The 17,893-nt window shown below is 40.3% G+C and overlaps 1 protein-coding gene across 1 annotated transcript in view; it reads left to right on the top strand.

The window, feature by feature from the left end:
• Nucleotides 1–1,529: 1,529 nt before the first annotated feature.
• The window catches only part of KPNA3 (karyopherin subunit alpha 3), a 101,710-nt gene continuing 85,346 nt past the window's right edge, over nucleotides 1,530–17,893 (top strand). Inside the window, exon 1 of the mRNA XM_080661293.1 lies at nucleotides 1,530–1,917. Coding sequence (XP_080517419.1) covers nucleotides 1,849–1,917 — 69 coding nt within the window. The 5' untranslated portion in view covers nucleotides 1,530–1,848. The remainder of the gene's footprint in view (nucleotides 1,918–17,893) is intronic.

Raw genomic sequence — 17,893 nt, 5'->3', positions numbered from 1 at the left:
GGCAATGATTGACACATAATAAGTGCTCACTAGATATGTCTAAAACTCTAAAATGATACATGACTTTCACATTTGAGGACAGCAAATAGAAAGAAGAGAAGTGTTAGAAGGGAGTGAAGTAACCTGAAAAGAGAATGCGGGATAAATTATGACAGAGATAGAGCAACAGTCTATAAGTTTTTCTTCCAATTGGGGAGAGCAGCAAACACACAACTTCTATTGCCATAAGAACTACAATTGAAGTAATCTATTCACTTTAAGCTTTAGGTGTGTGTGTGTTTCTTCCCTTTTACATAATTGGACTGGGATCAGCTATTTCATAGTGAGGGCCTAGAGTCCTTAAGTTACTGATTCACTGAAGTGCATTAAAAAATGTAAATCTACATTTAAAAATTAATGGATTTTTCTTGAAAAATTGGACCTTTGGCAAGACAGGCCCATAGTCCAATATGGCCACAGTGGTCTGAAGCCTTTAAATGGGCCTGTGTTTATGAACACCACTCACAAAACAAATGCCCAGACATAGCCTGGCCACCAAAGGTCTCTGAATTCATGACCCCTGAACCTCTGGTTTTATAAGGCCCCTTTGTTTTGAAAGAATGTCTTCTTTAATCTCTTTATAGTTTTATTTCTACCAACTTTTGAATGACCCGAGTCATTTGGATTGTACTATAACATTGCATATCTGCTTATATTTCCCAGAGAGTCTGAAACTGAATTATTTTACATATAATCAAAGAAGCTCACCTGTTCTAGAAAGCAACTCTCTAATAGTGTTATGGATCCAAATTTCCCTTGATCGTTCCTCCAATGATCCTAAGGGGAGATGCTTGACTGCTTCCTGAAAGCTGAAGATTAAGGGTGGTGATTCAGGGTTGGGGACACTGAAATGCAGGAACTGCCAGAGTGAAAGTTGCAGAATCGGGCTTTGATGAATGATGAAGAAACTGAAAGATGCTAGAACACTAATTTGTTCAAGTATTTATTGAGTGTGCCAAACACTGTTTTGACACAAGGGATTTAACAATAAACCAGCCAATGTCCCTGCTTTCATTGAGCTTAATTCTCGTGTAGTAAACCAAATAACACACGCATGTATTACATACATACACATGTACATGTCAGGTGGAAATAAATGCTATTTATAAAACCAAAGCGCAGCCAGGATCAGCCACCAAGGGTGGTTGCTATTTTGGGGACTCGAGACCTCTCCCGCCTCCTCCCAATCCGGTACAAGGTACCACCTCCAAGGAAGCTCCCCCCACGTCCCCGCCCAGAGGCGGTCTTGGGGGCGGAGCTTCGAGTCCAGCAGAGAAGCGCGCGCGCTTGGGGTTCCCGGCATTCCCTCGTGCTGTCAAGCCCAGAATTAACCCCCGCCCGGCCGTGGCATGCTGGGAACTGTAGTATCCATCTGCATCTCAGCGTCGCCGGGGAGCAGTAAAAGCCACTGGCTCCAGTGCTGGGCCATAACCAGCGGCACGAGGCTTTGCGGGAGAGGGGGAGGAGGAGGAAGAGGAGGAGGGGGGGGGGAGGGGGAAGAGGAGGAGGGTAGGGGTTATCCCGTAACACCAGGCACATCCAGCCAGGAGAGCGTCCAGGTCCTGGAGCCGCCCCAGGCGCGCTCGGTTTCTCAGCGCCGGTCCCGCCCCGCCCCGCCCCGCCCCGCCCGGCAGTCGGCCTGCGCCGGTCCTGGCGCTGCTGCCACCTCGCGCTCGGAGGCGTCACGGAACGTGCTCTCCTCCCGCCCCCCTCCCCTTCCCTTACCCTCCCGCGCTCCTCCACCTCCCCCTCCCGCACTGAGACTCGCCGCCGCCGCAGGAGTAGCCGCCGCCGGAGCCGCGCGCAGCCATGGCCGAGAACCCTGGCCTGGAGAACCACCGCATCAAGAGCTTTAAGAACAAGGGCCGTGATGTGGAAGTGAGTATGCTTCCTCGATCTGGGTCCGCCTGGCCGCGCCGGCCCCGCGGCGGCGGGGAAGGGCGGGGGGCCGGCGCCGGGATAGCGCTCGCCGGCTCGCGGTGGGTCAGAGTTGGCCGCCGCCTCCCGTCACCGGGCCCAGGGCTGGGCGGAGCAGGCGCCGGCACAGGGGCCGGCTGCAGCCACCCCTCTGGAGCTGCGGGCGCGCGGGCCGGGAAATGCCATGGTTTTCGGCCCCGTCACGCGGGCGCGGCCTGCTGTCTGCGAGGAAGGGATGTGGAGCTGAGGCGGGGTCCGCTGGCTGGGGCCTCGCGGGTCCGAGATGCTGCCGCCCGGGTCCGTCGACCGCACCGCCGAGGGGGTGGCCGCGGCTCGCGCCCGTTGCTGGTGCTACCTCCCGCAGGCGCAGCCCCCTCGGTGCCTCCCGCGCTGCCGCACATGGAGCCTCGGCTCTGCGGGTCCCCGCGCCTACCTTCTGCGAGCTGGGCCCAGGCGGGCGGTGGCGCCCGCAGAGGGGGATGGGGACCAGCCGGGTAACTGACTTGTTTGAGGGTGGTGGATGGGGGAGGGTAGGATGCGCCAGGACCATTTTCTTATATTCCATATTCCAGAGCTGTCCTTTGGACCAGTCGTGCTGAGCTGTTCCAGCTCATTCTCCTGTTACTGCTGGCATTTGGAGCAAGCTGAAGGTGGACAATAGTTTACCATCTATTGTGTTGAGGCTTTAGAAGAGACATTGTTTCGACCCCCGTTTACAGGACCTGTTTTCTTAGCATTTCTTGTTTGTAATGGGGGTGCACTTAGGATTATTTCTTTGACATGTTTTACTGAAATAAGTTGAATACATGGGTTTATACGGCCTTGTATATGCCTCTTGCTCCAAGCTGGTAGAATTTCGATGTGGTTACAAAACTGTAAACATTAATGTGGTCACTCAGTTCGTTGCTACACAGCATGTTGCCATTGTCTCATTCAGGTGACATAAGCAGGTACTATTTGCAAACTGGATTTATTAAGGCAGCGCTAGAGGTCTCTTTGCAGCTACTAAAAGCACTGTAATATAATGCACAAACTTCATTGGGACTGTGACCTCCGGATTTGTTAGGGGGAAATAGTTTTAAGTCCACAGGCTCCTTTTCTAATACTAGGTGACATGATTTGCAGTTTTGTAATTCTTGCTAAGGGCCAGTGTGAATAAGAAATGCATTTTATTCTCTCTTAAGAAAAATATACCATTCAGTGTAGAAAACAGACAAAACTCAGGCCATTTTTTCAGAGCTACAAATTTACATACTAATTGGAAAAAAACTAAGGAAATACTGTGGAATTCACATTTGAATGAGACAAATATAGGTCATCTGTCTCTGTCCAGGTCATGTTGTTACTTTTGTGAGAAATACTTGTAAGCAAAAGGAAAATTATGAATAGCAGCAAGAAATTTTGGAACTGCCTCCTGTTAATCGGTCCACTTGATGATAGGAATTAATTTTGAACTTTCTGTCAGTAATTGTTCTTGAAGCTTACCCCTATTATAAAGCAGAACTGACATAGTTTGAAAAATACCCATATTGTTTATACAAAATTCTTCCTTCTTGAATATTGAGACAGGTTTTTGTCTTATTATTTGCCCCTATTTTGTTCTGGGAGCTCAGTGATACCTAATAAAAACTCCTGCACATAATGGATACATAATACATACTTACTGATGACCAAAATGTAACCAATGACTTCTAGATTAATGACTGCTAACTAAGCCTTTCAATCTGAAAAAATTAGTCACAACAACATTACATTTCCCAGGATACATACATTAGGATAACTAAGGCATGAAATAACAGGTATTCAAATGGTAGTTCTATGTGGTAGACACTATACTAAGGCTTTATGATACCTCATTTAATCCTTATAACAACTTTATGAGCTAGGTATAGCATTATCCCCACTTTACAGGATGAAATTACTTTAGATGGGGAAACTCAAGTTTGCATCCTGCACAAGGTCACAGAGTGTGGACATTCATTCACTAATTGTCTTTTGGGTATCTAACAATGTCAAGTCTTGGAGAAACAGAAGGGAATAAAATTGAGCCTGTATCTTAAGGAGTTTACAGTTCAGTAGGAGTGATAGAAAAGTAAACTGATAATTACAATGCAGTTCATCAATATGTGTATTCTGAGAATGCATAAGAAAAGCCTAACTTGGAGCTGAATGGTCAAGGGAGATGTTCTAGTTGATTCCTAGTGGATGAATGGAAGTGAATAGATTCTGAAGGTGAAAGAATGTTGGCCCTGAAAAGGGCGAGTGCCAACAAGAGGCATTCCAGACTTAAGGAAACAGTAATTGAAGTGTCCTGGGAGATTGTAGTAAGACTGCTGAGAGAGAAGGGAGTGCTAGAGATGTGACTAAAGGGTAATCTAGAGTCAGATCTGATTAAATGCCTTTATTCTGGATTTAGGTATAACTAAACCTAGACACCATATCTAATTTAGTCTTATCCATTTGAAATTATATTACATTCAAAACTTACACTATACTGTAGCTCTATGACTAAGTAGTTGAGATTATCAGGCTGTTTCAAAATAGTGAAATACACTTTGATGAGATATCATTCCTACTTTTTCATGTATAGTGTAGATGAAAGATAAGACATTGTAAATTATACAACCAGCTGATATACAAAAAAGATGCTAGGTGCAAGAATGAAAGACATATTTTCTAAAGAAAATAAAAGTGTAGAGTTATACCAAGGAATTGTGAGTGGGGAGAGGTAATTTCATAGTCATTCAGTCAGGAATGGCTTCATAGAAGAGAGGTTGGTGACTTTTGTAGGAAGTATGCCCTAAACTTGAACAGGGAACATGAGAAATTAGTGAATAAAAATCTGTTGAACTATTAGATAGTTCAGGTGAAAAAAGAAGAGAGTGAAGAGATGAAACTGGTGGTCTGAGAATATGTCTGTGGCAAAGAGTTGCTTAGAAACTTCTTGATAGGGAGATCTGAAGGAATTTATTTTATAGTAGAAGGTATAATATGATTAGAACAATGGGAAAAGGTGATGCAGTCATATCTAGAATTCTGGAGTCATAGTGGTGTTATCCTGTAGACAATGAGGAATTTTCTAAAAAATTGAGGCAGGGGATGGTCATGGTCTTTTGAACATGGAATGAAGATTTGCATCTCCTCCTACTGTTTCTCCTGTCTCTTCCTCTTCTGGTAAAGCTCACAGAAGACAAAGAGAATAAAGATTATCCTGAAATTTATAGGGGAGGGAGTAATTATCACTGATAGCAGTTTGAAACTTGCATAGGGAGAATGGATTTTGTAGCTAAATCTAGGAAACACATAGTGAAAATAATTACTTTTATTTGGTCTGGAATGTGTGTTTTAATACCAGACATTTTCATGTAAGGCATTGGTTCTTAGGCTTTTTTCTTTTTTAAAAAATATTTAAAACTTTAAAATATATTTGTAGAAAAGTACACAAAACAAATGTTCCATTTAAGACTTAAGTATTCACTTATAACTCAAACATTTAGATAACCACCATCTAGGTCAACTTTTTCTTTCTTGTACCTGTATACCTCAAGGATGTGATATTTTCATCAGTAATGATAACTAATAATAATCTTTAAAAATCATAACTTTTTTTACTGTTTACAGTGTACCTACACCAAGTGCTTTAGATGTATTATGTGTTTAGTCTTCACAACATTCCTCTGAAGTATATACTATTGTTACCTACATTTAAAACGAGAGGCCTACAATTCTTCAGTAAGGAGCCCTAATTCACAGGGTAGTAAGTAGCAGAGCCTAGACTTACAGGGAAGTAGCATGACACTAAAGCCAGAACTCTTACTGTGTTAAACTGTCCGCTGAGTGGAGCCTAAGACTTGACCTATGTGAAAGTTAATTAATGGAGAAAATATGTAAGAAAGTTTGAATATATCACAGAAATTCCAATTTTGGCATTTTAAAACCTTGCTAATAAAAATGTTTGACATCCAATTTATCATTTGATTTATTTGCCTTTTTTCTTTTCTTTTTACTCTTGCAAACGTTCCTTATTAGTTAGGAGCCAATTGGTTGGTTTCAGTGAAAAATAGTAACCCATATTCTTGGGCTTAACACATAAACTTTATCCTGTAGTTTCTAATACTGGCTGTATATATATGTATATATTTTCTCATTTGCAGATTCAACCAGCACTAGAAAACCTGCTTCTCTCTCTGGAACCTCTGTTGGTAGAGGGTACTATCTAATAGTTCAAGCGTAAAACTTTATCCTTGACTCCCTTCCTTCACTTTTCTGTATTAGTCAGCCCTCATATTTTTATTTTTGTTGCCAACCTTACTACCACTGCCCTAATTTAGGCCCCTGTCGTTCCCACTCGTACAAGGGTGATTAGTACACCTGGTTTTCTTGTCTCTGGTATCTTCCTGCCTCGGTGTATCTTGTGGATTGATCTTTCTGAAATCTTTGTGTGTAATTTTCCTGGTAAGATTATTCCCATTGCCTTCAGGATAAAATTAAAAGTCCTTAGCATGCCACACATAATTCCACACAAGGCCCTATTTTTTCTACCCTCACCTACCCCTACCACTTTTCCTTATAGCTCCTTTGTGCCAGCCATGATGTAGTATTTGAGATGGTGAAGTAACCAGCACAATTTCCTCTCCATGCCTCTGTACATGCTTTTCACCTATATACCTTCTTTTCCCATCTTTTTAGTGGGGCTCACTCTGGCAAACTCAGATTCCTTCATATATCTCTGGAACACCAAGATCACAATTCTGCTACATCATGCCATTCTAGTTCAAAACTCTGAAGTTTTCCATAGGACCTTTCCTGGTTGACTAATAACATACCTATTACTATTAGTTCCTTTTCTTTTCCTTCTCTAATAATTTCCTCAGTAAATTTTCCTTTGCCTCTTTGGGATAAATTGCTGTAATGTACAATAAATTTTATGTGTCCATAGCTGTTAAAGTTATGTGGGCACTATCAAGAAGCTCACTGAGGGTAGGGACCTTGGGCTGTGACTGATGTTAGTTACCAATTATAAAACTTAATAAATACTCTTTGAGAAGAGAAACTAGATAGTCTATATATAGTCAAGTATATCTATAATATACTTGAAGACACTACATTTGGGAGTGAAAAGCACACTATTATTCTAAGATATTAATAATTTTAGGGGTGTTGACTTTATGGCAGTGAGTGATACTGTTGCCAAGCCCTCCTTTGACAGTCTTTTCTGCTGTGATGTATTTCTGTAACATGAACTAATTCATTCTTGAATGGTTAAGAGGAATGATGTTGGTCAATGCAAAATTCATTTTGGTTCCTATTTGATTCTTCCCAGCACATTGATTGTTTAGCACTCCCAAGTAAGAGCATTTGAACACAAACAATTGAAGTACAGGAACACACAGTTGAACACAAGCAAGCCCAGCAGTATGAACACATTGCCCATTCACTCATGTTCTACCTCTTGGCTTCATTTAACCATATGTTCTGTCTAAAGGTGCTTATTGCCGCAGCTGTCCTTTGTATTTTCTCTTATGTATTTTCTCTTTCTTCCTGGTTTTGCAGAACATGAAAAGTTTTAGGAATCTATATGCCATATAGCAGGTACACTATGATGTTTTAACAGCATATAATCTTTTCTGTTTTTTCTATCTCATTGATTACTCTTTTTTAGTTGGTTTTCCCAACTCTTCTTCCTGTGCATTGAGTGTGGGATTTTTGGGATTCTTGTCTGTGACTCCCCTGTATAGACCATTTTTCTTGCCCACATCAGCAGCTCCCTTAGTTTTAACCATCATTTCTGGGGGGAGGGAGGAATTTAAATCTGTTTTAATCTACTGTAAATTAATCACATGAGCATCACATCAGTTTGTCAGGCTCAGAGTGTTTAAAGTTATGTTCTCCTTTTTGTTGTTGTTTATGGCATCATTTGCACTGTGAACTGAACTTGAAACTTGAGAGGTTTCTTGGACTCCTTCCTCATCTTCCACATTCAGTCAGATGCTAGTCATGTATCTTGAATCTCTGTGTTGTCTCTGGATTTTGGCCCTGCCTCTCTATTCCACTGCCTCCAGCCTACTTTCAACCTTTATCACCGGGCAGTTTAAAAGTTGCCTCCAAAGTGGTATTTTCCCTCAAATTTATAAGATTTTTCGGTGAGCCTGATAACTGATTATTTCTCGGGAGTCAACTTCCTCCCCCCACCCTCCATACCCCTTTAAGCTCTAGCAACACTGAACTTCTTATATGCTTATATATAATCTGGAATCCCGCCCTCCTCTGCTTGCCAATGCTATTTCTATTCTCAGAGCTATTCTGCTGACTGAATATCCTTCCCTGCCTCTTGTTGCCTGGCTAATTTCCTACCCCTCCTTAAATACTTTGTGAGAAATCTTTCTGAGTCCCCTTCATTCTCCCAGGTTGAGTTAGGTACCCTTCTTCATTCCTGGAAAAACTCTTGAGTATATCTTTCATATTATAGTTGTGATAATACGTGTTAATTATGTTTTACCTGTTTCTCCTCCTACATTGTGAGCTTTTTGAAGACAAAAGCTGTATATCCCCATTGCTTATTTCCTAGTACAGCGGCTGGAACAAAGTAAGCACTAAAATATTTTTTTTTAGTATTTTTAAAAAATTGATTTCAGAGATGAAGGGAGAGAGAGATAGAAATATCAATGAGAGAGAATCATTGATCGGCTGCCTCCTGCACGCCCCACACTGGGGATTGAGCCTGCAACCCGGGCATGTGCCCTGACTGGTAATTGAACCAGGACCTCCTGGTTCATAGGTCGACACTCAACCATTGAGCCATGCCAGTTGGACTAAAATATTACTTTTTAAAAAATATATATAGTATTGATTTTTTACAGAGAGGAGGGGGAGGGATAGAGAGTTAGAAACATCGATGAGAGAGAAACATTGATCAGCTGCCTCTTGCACACTCCCTACTGGGTATGTGCCCGCAACCAAGGTACATGCCCTTGACCGGAATCGAACCTGGGACCCTTGAGTCCGCAGGCTGACGCTCTATCCACTGAGGCAAACCGGTTAGGGCTAAAATATTTCTTGAATAAATAAATCCATACCAGATATCACCAGCCCAGTAATTTTTCTGAACTGTATTTTTGAAGTGACACATTTAATCTTTTAGTGCTTTTTCCTACTGCTTCCCAAATCTAGTCTAAACTTTTTATTATTATAGGTAAAGTATTAGTTTAAGACACATGCATAGTAAAATAATTTTTAAAATTTTCTTGATTTTAATCATAAAAATGTTCTAATATATAGAAAAAATAAGGAGAATAATATATTAGGCCCATATGCATATCACTTAGATTTAATAAGTCATAATTTGCTGTATTTGCTTATCATTTGTTCATCTGAATATAGCAGATAATGGCATTTTACTTCTGAAGACTTAAGGTTCTTCTCTAAATTATAAGAATGTGTTCTTGCATAAATTTCACATCACCCTGACACAATAATTTCTTAATAACATCTAATCCAGTCCATATTTAAATTTCTCCAGTTGAACCTTAATTATTGTTGTTTTTTTGTTTTGCTTTTGGGTCTTTTTTTTTTACATTTTTTCTTTAGAAGCATGATTAAACAAGATCAGATCACATTTGTTTATGTTGTTTGTCTCCTTTAATCTAGAACAGGCTCCTCCCACCATTTCTTTAATTGTAGTAAAATATAAAATTTACCATTTTATGTATTTTAAGGGTACGGTTCTGTGGCATTAAGTACATTCATATTGTTGTGTGACCAGCATCACTCTATATCTACAGAACTTTTTCATCTTCCCCAACTAAAACTGTCTCCATTAAACAGTGCATTCTCCTTCCCCTTCGCCCCAGGCAGTTTCCCTTTTTTTTTTTTTTTTTTTTTTTGATGCTTTAAGTGCATATGTTTTGAAAATAATTACATTTTCTGTGAATTTAACACCCTAAATAATACCAGCAATGATTAATTTATGAGGATAACATTTTCTATTGTAAATGAAAGAATATACACTTTTACCGGGAATAGTCCCCAAGTCAATGTAAGACTGTGGCAGATGTTCCTTCTCTCAATGTCTTGTGACCAAAAACACACCCAGGAAGGACAGAAAACACCCAAAAAAATATATAAACATAGCGAGAAAAGCTGCACCAAGGAATTCCTTGTAAAATATGATGCCTGCAATAATGGCACTGGTTGTGAAGAAAATATGGTTAACGGGCACCACCGTCGCTGTATTGTAGTTTCGTGGCTTGATTCGGGAACTTGACTTGGAAAACACAAGATGCTATCATGATGATAAACATTATATAGAAGATGGGATAAGTTAGCTTTTTTTTTTTTTTTTTTTTTTGTCTATGAATTTAACTACTCTAGGAACCTCATATAAGTAGAATCACATAATATTTGTCTTTTTGTGACTGGCTTATTTCACTTACCATAATGTCTTCCAGGTTCATCCATTTGTAGCATGTGTCAAAATTTCCTTTTTATGGCTGAACTTATTCGATTGCATGTATATACCACATTTTATTTATCCATTCATTCATTGATGAATAATTGGGTTGCTTCCACCTTTTGGCTAACATTTTTTAAATGCCATCACTTTGTGATGAGGTCATTGTTCTTAAATGAAGTTGAATCACATGAAGTTGCCATTTTTGAGGTTCAAAACGGGCAAGTATCAGCAATTTCATATGGTTCAACCAAATAGAATGAATGTCCTACTTACTGAATCGGTCCATTTCTTTGTGGTGTGTCTTAACTTGTTTCTCCTATTTCTTACCACCCTCTTGATTTTCTGTATAATGGAGGGTTAGTTTTAAAAGCTGGACTATCTTTAGTTAAATACTTCAATTGGTGATGCGGTGTACTTCAGAACATATCCCTATAGTGATGCTAAGATTGATCAGAGGGTTCAGATGATAAAGAATGGTTTAACAGTCATGTTGTCAAAGTTACTGTATTTGATGGAATGTATTTGAATTATTTGTTGAAATGTGATATAGACAGGCTAACATCTGAAGTGAAAAAAAAGTAACCTGACTTCTTGGTATCCAGTAAAGGAGTTAGAAAATGTATCTACTAGTAGAAATGTAACTTCAAAGTCAATGGCATTCTCTTTCCATGACTGACACAATTCCTAAATTGACTTTTTGTTTTTGTAGTGTAAGATTTGGCTAATATTCTCATTTCCAAGTCTCTATTTCTTTAATTTGAAGGTAAAGCAACATTAAAAATAAAAGGAGGATGTAGCTATATTTTGTGGCAGTTTTGAAAATTTTGTCAGATCCCAACATTAACAGTTGAAATATGATATGCCCAGTGGTTGAGAGTTGACCTAAGAACCAAGAGATCACAGTTTGATTCTCAGTCAGGGCACATGTGGGCTCAATCCCCAGTGTGGGGCATATAGGAGGCAGCCGATCAATGATTCTCTGTCATCATTGATGTTTCTATCTCTCTCTTCCTCTCCCTTCCTCTCTGAAATCAATCTCTCTATATAAAAGCCCAGCTATCTTTATGGTGGAACGACCAGAACGACCGGTTGCTATGATGCGCACTGACCACCAAGGTGCAGACACTCAATGCAGGTGCTGCCCCCTGGTGGTCAGTGCGCTCCCACAGTGGGAGCGCTGCTCAGTCAGAAGCCGGGCTCATGGCTGGCGAGCACAACGACGGTGGTGGGAGCCTCTCCCGCCACTGTGGCAGCGCTAAGGAGTGGCGAGCCAAGCAGTAAGGAGTGAGCAGGTGGGCGGTTAGGAGCGAGAAGGCGGGTGGTTAGGAGTGAGCAGGTGGGCAGTAAGGAGCGAGCAGGCGGGTGGTTAGGAGCGAGGGGTCCCAGATTGCGAGAGGGATGCCCGAATTGCGAGAGGGGTCCCAGATTGCAAGAGGGATGCCCGAATTGTGAGAGGGATGTCAGACATCACCCGAGGGGTCCTGGATTGAGATAGGGTGCAGGCGGACTGAGGCACCTCCCCGCCCCGCCGTGAATGAATTTCGTGCATCGGGCCTCTAGTAAAAATATATTTTTTAAAAAAGTTAAAAATAAATCATAACTATATTTACTTGAAATTTATTCCAAATGGTTGAGTTTTCTGGGTTATACGTTTACTTGTTTATATAAGAAATTTTATTTTGAAATGCCAATGTTTCTGAAAATGTCTATACATTTCTCTGCCTTCTTAAATAGAATATGATTTAGAAAATAACAATTATATTCTATTTAAGAAGAGAATCACCATGTGCATATAGATGTTGGTTTTTGCTTTTACTTAAGTCATGCCTTCAGGATTTTAGATTTGTCAGAATTTTGTCCTTAATTTATATGCTTGTGGAGTTTTTGCTCTTCATAGGTTTTCTGCCTGTTCTTCCCTTGCTTTTAGTCTGTCAGTGTTCTCTCTGTTACTGTCAGCATGTTTACTTGTAGTAGCTCCTCTCTTTTCTTTTAATGCTTCATGTATCCTAGTATCCTGGATAACAGATTTGATGCTTCATGTATCCTAGTATCCTGGATAACAGATTTACTAAACACCTATTTAGCATTTGCTATGTGCCAGGCAGACATTGTTAATGCCAAAGATTAGAAATATAAATAATACTGTCCTTCTTCTAGGGAAATTCATTAAGTGGAAGAGACTGATACCTAAGCATATACTTAGTGTACAGCGTAAGTTCTATAATACAGTTACATACTTTGCAAAGTACTATGAGAGATTGGAGAAAGGGAGCAACTAAGTGTACCTGGAGAAATTGAGAAAGGTTATACAGATCTCACTTAAACTAGGTATTTTTTAAAATACATTTTTATTGATTTCAGGGAGGAAGAGAAAGAAAGAAACATCAATGATGAGAATCATTGATTGGCCGTCTCCTGCATGCCCCTGCTGGGGATAGAGCCCCCTCCCCCCAGCATGTACCCTGACTGGAAATCAAACCGTGACTTTCTGGTTCATAGGTCCATAATCAACCACTGAGCAACACTGGCTGGGTGTGAGCTAGGTCTTGAAGGATGTGTAGGAGTTTGCCAAGACAGAAAGAAAAATAGCATGAATAGCAGTAAATATGTTGTGGAGTCTTTTTTTCCTTTTTTAAAAAAATATACATTTTTTAATTGATTTCATAGAAGAAGGGAGAGGGAGAGAAAGATAGAAACATCAATGATGAGAGAGAATCATTGATTGGCTGCCTCCTGCACTCCCCACACTGGGGATCGAGCCTGCAACCCAGGCATATGCCCTGACTGGGAATTGAACCATGACTTCCTGGATCATAGGTTGACACTCAACCTCTGAGCCACACCGGCTGGGCTGTCATGGAGTCTTAAAGGCATGATGTATTCAAGCAACAGTTAATATGGTGACATTATATCCATTCTCACTTTGGGAAACAGCATTCTGACTTGGTCTTTGGAAGCTGCTTTTCTGCCATTGGATAACTCTTGGTGGTATTTTTATTTTATTGATTTTTAGAGAGAGGAAGACAGAGAGAGAAATATTGGTGGGTTGCCTTCCACATGCACCCTGACTGGGAATTGAACTGCAACTTGGGTATGTGCTCTGACTGAGAATTGAATCCACCACCTTTTTGTGTATAGGACAGTGCTCCAACCAACTGAGCCACACCGGCCAGGGCTCTTGGTGGGATTTTTAATCTTAGTACTCCTGCATCTGGTTAATTAAGGGTCTCACCCTTTCTGGATAACACCAATTAGATCAATCAAATGCTGAACCTGGCATTTTAATCTTGAGTGAGCTAATAAGTGATTCATCCTGGCAGAAGTGCTATGAAGAAATCTTTCATTAATTCCTGATATCTAGACCAGTGGAGTTACCTTCATCCTGATTTTTTTTCATAGATCTGATTCTTTAGCTTTTCCTTTGGTTCTTTGAATTGCTCTATATTCTTCCAATAAATCTTCCTGTCCCCTCCCCTTGTTTCTTAAATTAATTGAAGTCTGTTTTTATTGTTTGCAACATAACTCTGAGGTGATTGTCCTATTTTGCCCAGGACTTTCAGTGTCCAAACCAGGAAATCCTGGGCAAACCTTAACAAGTTGGTCACTTTACTGTAATTGAAACAGTTTGGGAGTAAAAATAATGAATTTTGGGAACCAAATGTTGTTCACATGTAAATATTCAGTATACAGCTGAAAATAATCTGTGCAGAACTAATTTGTTATTTCACTCAGCAGTTATTTGAATTCTGAACTAAGTGTGGAGGGTAAAAAGTGAAAATGATAACCAATAATTGTCAAACACTTAGTATGTGCAAGGCACTCTGCTTATAAGAATAATGTTTAATAATCCTCACAAAAATTGCCATTATACAGATGAAGAAAATGAGTTAAGTAATTTGCTTATTAAGAACATAAACTAAGAAGAGGCAGAACTGACATTTAGTCCTAGATTTCCTCCTTTAAAGCCTTGTGCCCTTAATAACCATTCTCCTACTCTGCCTCAGGGTTCCTTCTCAAGTATTGGAAATTATGTGAAAGCAAAGAAATATTTACTATAATGGAACTGGGTAGAGAGTACAGTGGGCAAATAGGGAGAGACTCAGCATGGGTGAGTCAGGGAAGGCTTCATGGAGATGGTTGTGCTTAAGCTGAAAGTAGAAAAATGTCTAGCTATTTCTTTGGTAGTAAGTCTTAGGTGGGCCTGGAAGTGAGAGACAGCATGATATGTCTGGGGAACTAAAGTAATTCAGTGTCTACTACAGGTGGAGTAATTGGAAAGTTGGATAGGATAGGCAGGGACCAGATTGTGAAAAACCTCTGGGGAAAATTTTAGATAGGGAAGTGAGTTTTGTTCATCAGAACTATTGCTTTGGCCCTGGTTGGTTTGGCTCAGTGGATAGAGCGTTGGCCTGTGGACTGAAAGGTCCTGGGTTCGATTCCGGTCAAGGGCACATGCCTGGGTTGCGGGCTCGATCCCCAGTAGGGGGCGGGCCAATCAATGATTCTCTCTAATCATCGATGTTTCATCTCTCTCCCTCTCCCTCTCTGAAATCAATAAAAACAAATTTTTTTAAAAAAAGAGCTATTGCTTTGCTTGTATCATAGCAGATGGGTTGGTGAAGATGAAAGCAGCCATAGACAATAGGCAAACAAATGGATGTGACTGTTCCTAAGCTTTATTTACAAAATCAGGTGGAGGACTAGATTTGGTTTACAAGCTGGATTTGGCTCAGTCTATAGTTTGCTTACCCCGTTCTAGGATGTTGTGGACATTAGTGAAGATTTGGAAAACAGTTCACGAAATGATTAGAGCAATTAGGATGATAATATAAATGAGGGTTTATGGGAATAAGAAGAGGACTAGGCAGTGGTCGGCAAACTGCGGCTCGCGAGCCGCGATTTGCCGCTCGGTTGACTAATGAGTTTGCCGACCACTGGTAGGGGATCCCTTTCACATCATTTTAGGGGATTAGTGAAAATTCCACTGAAGAAGGAGCCTGTAGGAAGCTTACAGCAAAGTAGTGTATCAGTACTTAGGGCAGGAGAGTTTCCCAAAAGAAGGGCAAGAATTGCAATATCAAACCCTGCAGAGAGGAGAGGTATAATGAGGACCTGAAATAAGCCATTCATTGTATTTGGCAATTGGGGACCACTGAGAAGTGGAAAACCCAGAAAGTGGTGGAGACTGGAAGCTAGGTCATGATGGGGTAAGGAGGAAACCAGTCAGTGGAAACTGAATTTAAAAATTGATAATTATAGGAAGGAGGGACCACTGGTTAGCTTGAGAAGGAGGTAGGGTGAAAATTTCTTTAGAAGAGTGGGATTAACTACTGTTTGTAGGCTAAATTAAAGAAACCAGAGCAAAAGAGACTTAAGGATCTGGCTAGAAAAGGAATAAATGATTGAGCCTAGGGTAACTGAGGAACTGTTAGGGAATTGAAGTAAGAGATAAAAGTTGTGGTTAGTTTTGAAGGAGTCTCAGGTGGAAAAGGCTTGGAGAAGTACAGACAGACGTGAGGTTGGGCTGCAGTAGAGTAGGGAAAGTGAAACAGATTGTGTCTATCTCTTCACTTAATAATTTTCTATTCTACTTTAATTTAAAAGTTAAATATATTTTTAAAGGGAAGAGAAGATGAAAATATAAATCATGATTCTAAATAAGCTAATTTCAGCATTCAGATATTTGTAAGTTTTAGGGAGAACGTTTATAAACTGGTAGTTCCCAATTAAGGCTATTATACTTTTTAATGATAAAACGCAAATATACCCCTGAATGAGAATAACTTCTTATTGACTTAAGTCCTTCATAGAAGTGACAGTAATTTAAAATGTTTCCTCACTCCCCTTGCACAGTTTAAAGTTACTGTCATGGACTATGGTTGGTAGTAATAGTGCGGTTTTCAGTTATGCGTTGAGTTCTGGAAATACTGGTTTTGTTTGAAATAAAGGAATTGATACTTGGATGTTGAAGTTCTATAGGGCTGGACATTTGCTTTTGTTCTCTAAATTTAGTGAATGTGGGCTAATACAAACAAACATCTTTATGTATCTTTTTGAGCTTTTTGAAATTTTGGGAAAGTGGAATGTTTGAGAGACTTGGAGTTAAGGTAATCCAGTTTTGGAATACAAAAGAGAAAAGTACATAGGCTATAGGCTGTGATTATGATATCTTTCTTTAAGGGGCATTTAATCTAATGGGGCTTGCTTTTTTTCCTTTTGTTTTCTTCTTCTTCTTTTTTTTTTTTTTTTTTTTTTTTACAGATACTGATAACTTGATTCTAAAATTCATATGGTCTTGCAAGGGATCCCTCAAATCGCCAAAACATTATTGAAAAAGAACAAAGTTGGAGAACTCATACTTAACAATTTCAAAAGTTACTACAAACCAACAGTAATCAAGATTGCACAGTACTGGCATAAGAATAGACATGCAGGCCTATGAAGTAGACTAAAAACATCTAGAAATAAATTCTAACATTTACAATAGATTTTTTTTGTAGGTCAGTTGATTTTCAATGAAAGTGCCCAAACAGGGCAACAAGGAAAGAATAGTCTTTTCAAGAAATGGTGTTGGGACAACTGGATATCTACATCATACAAAGTTGATCAAAGACCTGACTATAAGAACTAAAACTATAAAAGTCTCAGAAAAAAACAGAGGTGTAGATCTTCATTACCTCAGATTAGGCAGTGTTTTCTTAGTATGACACTAAATGCCCAAGTGACAAAAGAAAATATCTAAATTGGACTTCATCAAAATTAAAACCTTTTTTGTTTCAAAAGACATCACCAGGAAAGTGAAAATGCAACCTACAAATGGAAGAAAATATTTGCAAATCGTATCCTATATAATAAAAGGCTAATATGCAAATTGACCAAATGGCAGAATGACTGGTCGCTATGATGCGCACTGACCAACAGGGGGCAGACACTCAACGAAGGAGCTGCCCCCTGGTGGTCAGTGCACACCCACAGAGGGAGCGCTGATCATCCAGAAACCCTGAGCCTGGCTCCCGGCTGGCGAGTGCAGCGGCAGTGGCTGGAGCCTCTCCCGCCTCCGCGGCAGTGCTAAGGGTGTCCGACTGCCAGCTTAGGCCCACTCCCCTCAGAGAGAGGGCCTGAGCCGGCAGTCGGACATCCCCCGAGGGCTCCCAGACTGGGAGATGGCGCAGGCCAGGCTGAGGGACTCCCCTCCCTCCCTCAGTGCACTAATGTCCAATGTCGTACACCAGGCCTCTAGTATTTCACAAAGGATTTGTATCTAGCATACATAAAGAATTATAACTCAACAGTAAAAAAAGACAAATGATTCAATTTAAAAATGGACAAAGGACTTGAACAGATAGCTCTCTAAAGAAATTATGCAAATAGTCATTAAGCACATGAAAAGATCCCCAACATTATCGATCATTAGGGAAATGCAGATCAAAAGCACAATGAGATATCACTTAATACCAACTAGGATGGCTAAAACAAACAAACAGG

The sequence above is a fragment of the Plecotus auritus genome (assembly GCF_963455305.1).
Source record: "Plecotus auritus genome assembly, chromosome: 3".
NCBI classification, from domain to species: domain Eukaryota; kingdom Metazoa; phylum Chordata; class Mammalia; order Chiroptera; family Vespertilionidae; genus Plecotus; species Plecotus auritus.
Note: the sequence above shows the minus strand (reverse complement) of the source record. Positions and strands in the feature narration are given on the sequence as shown.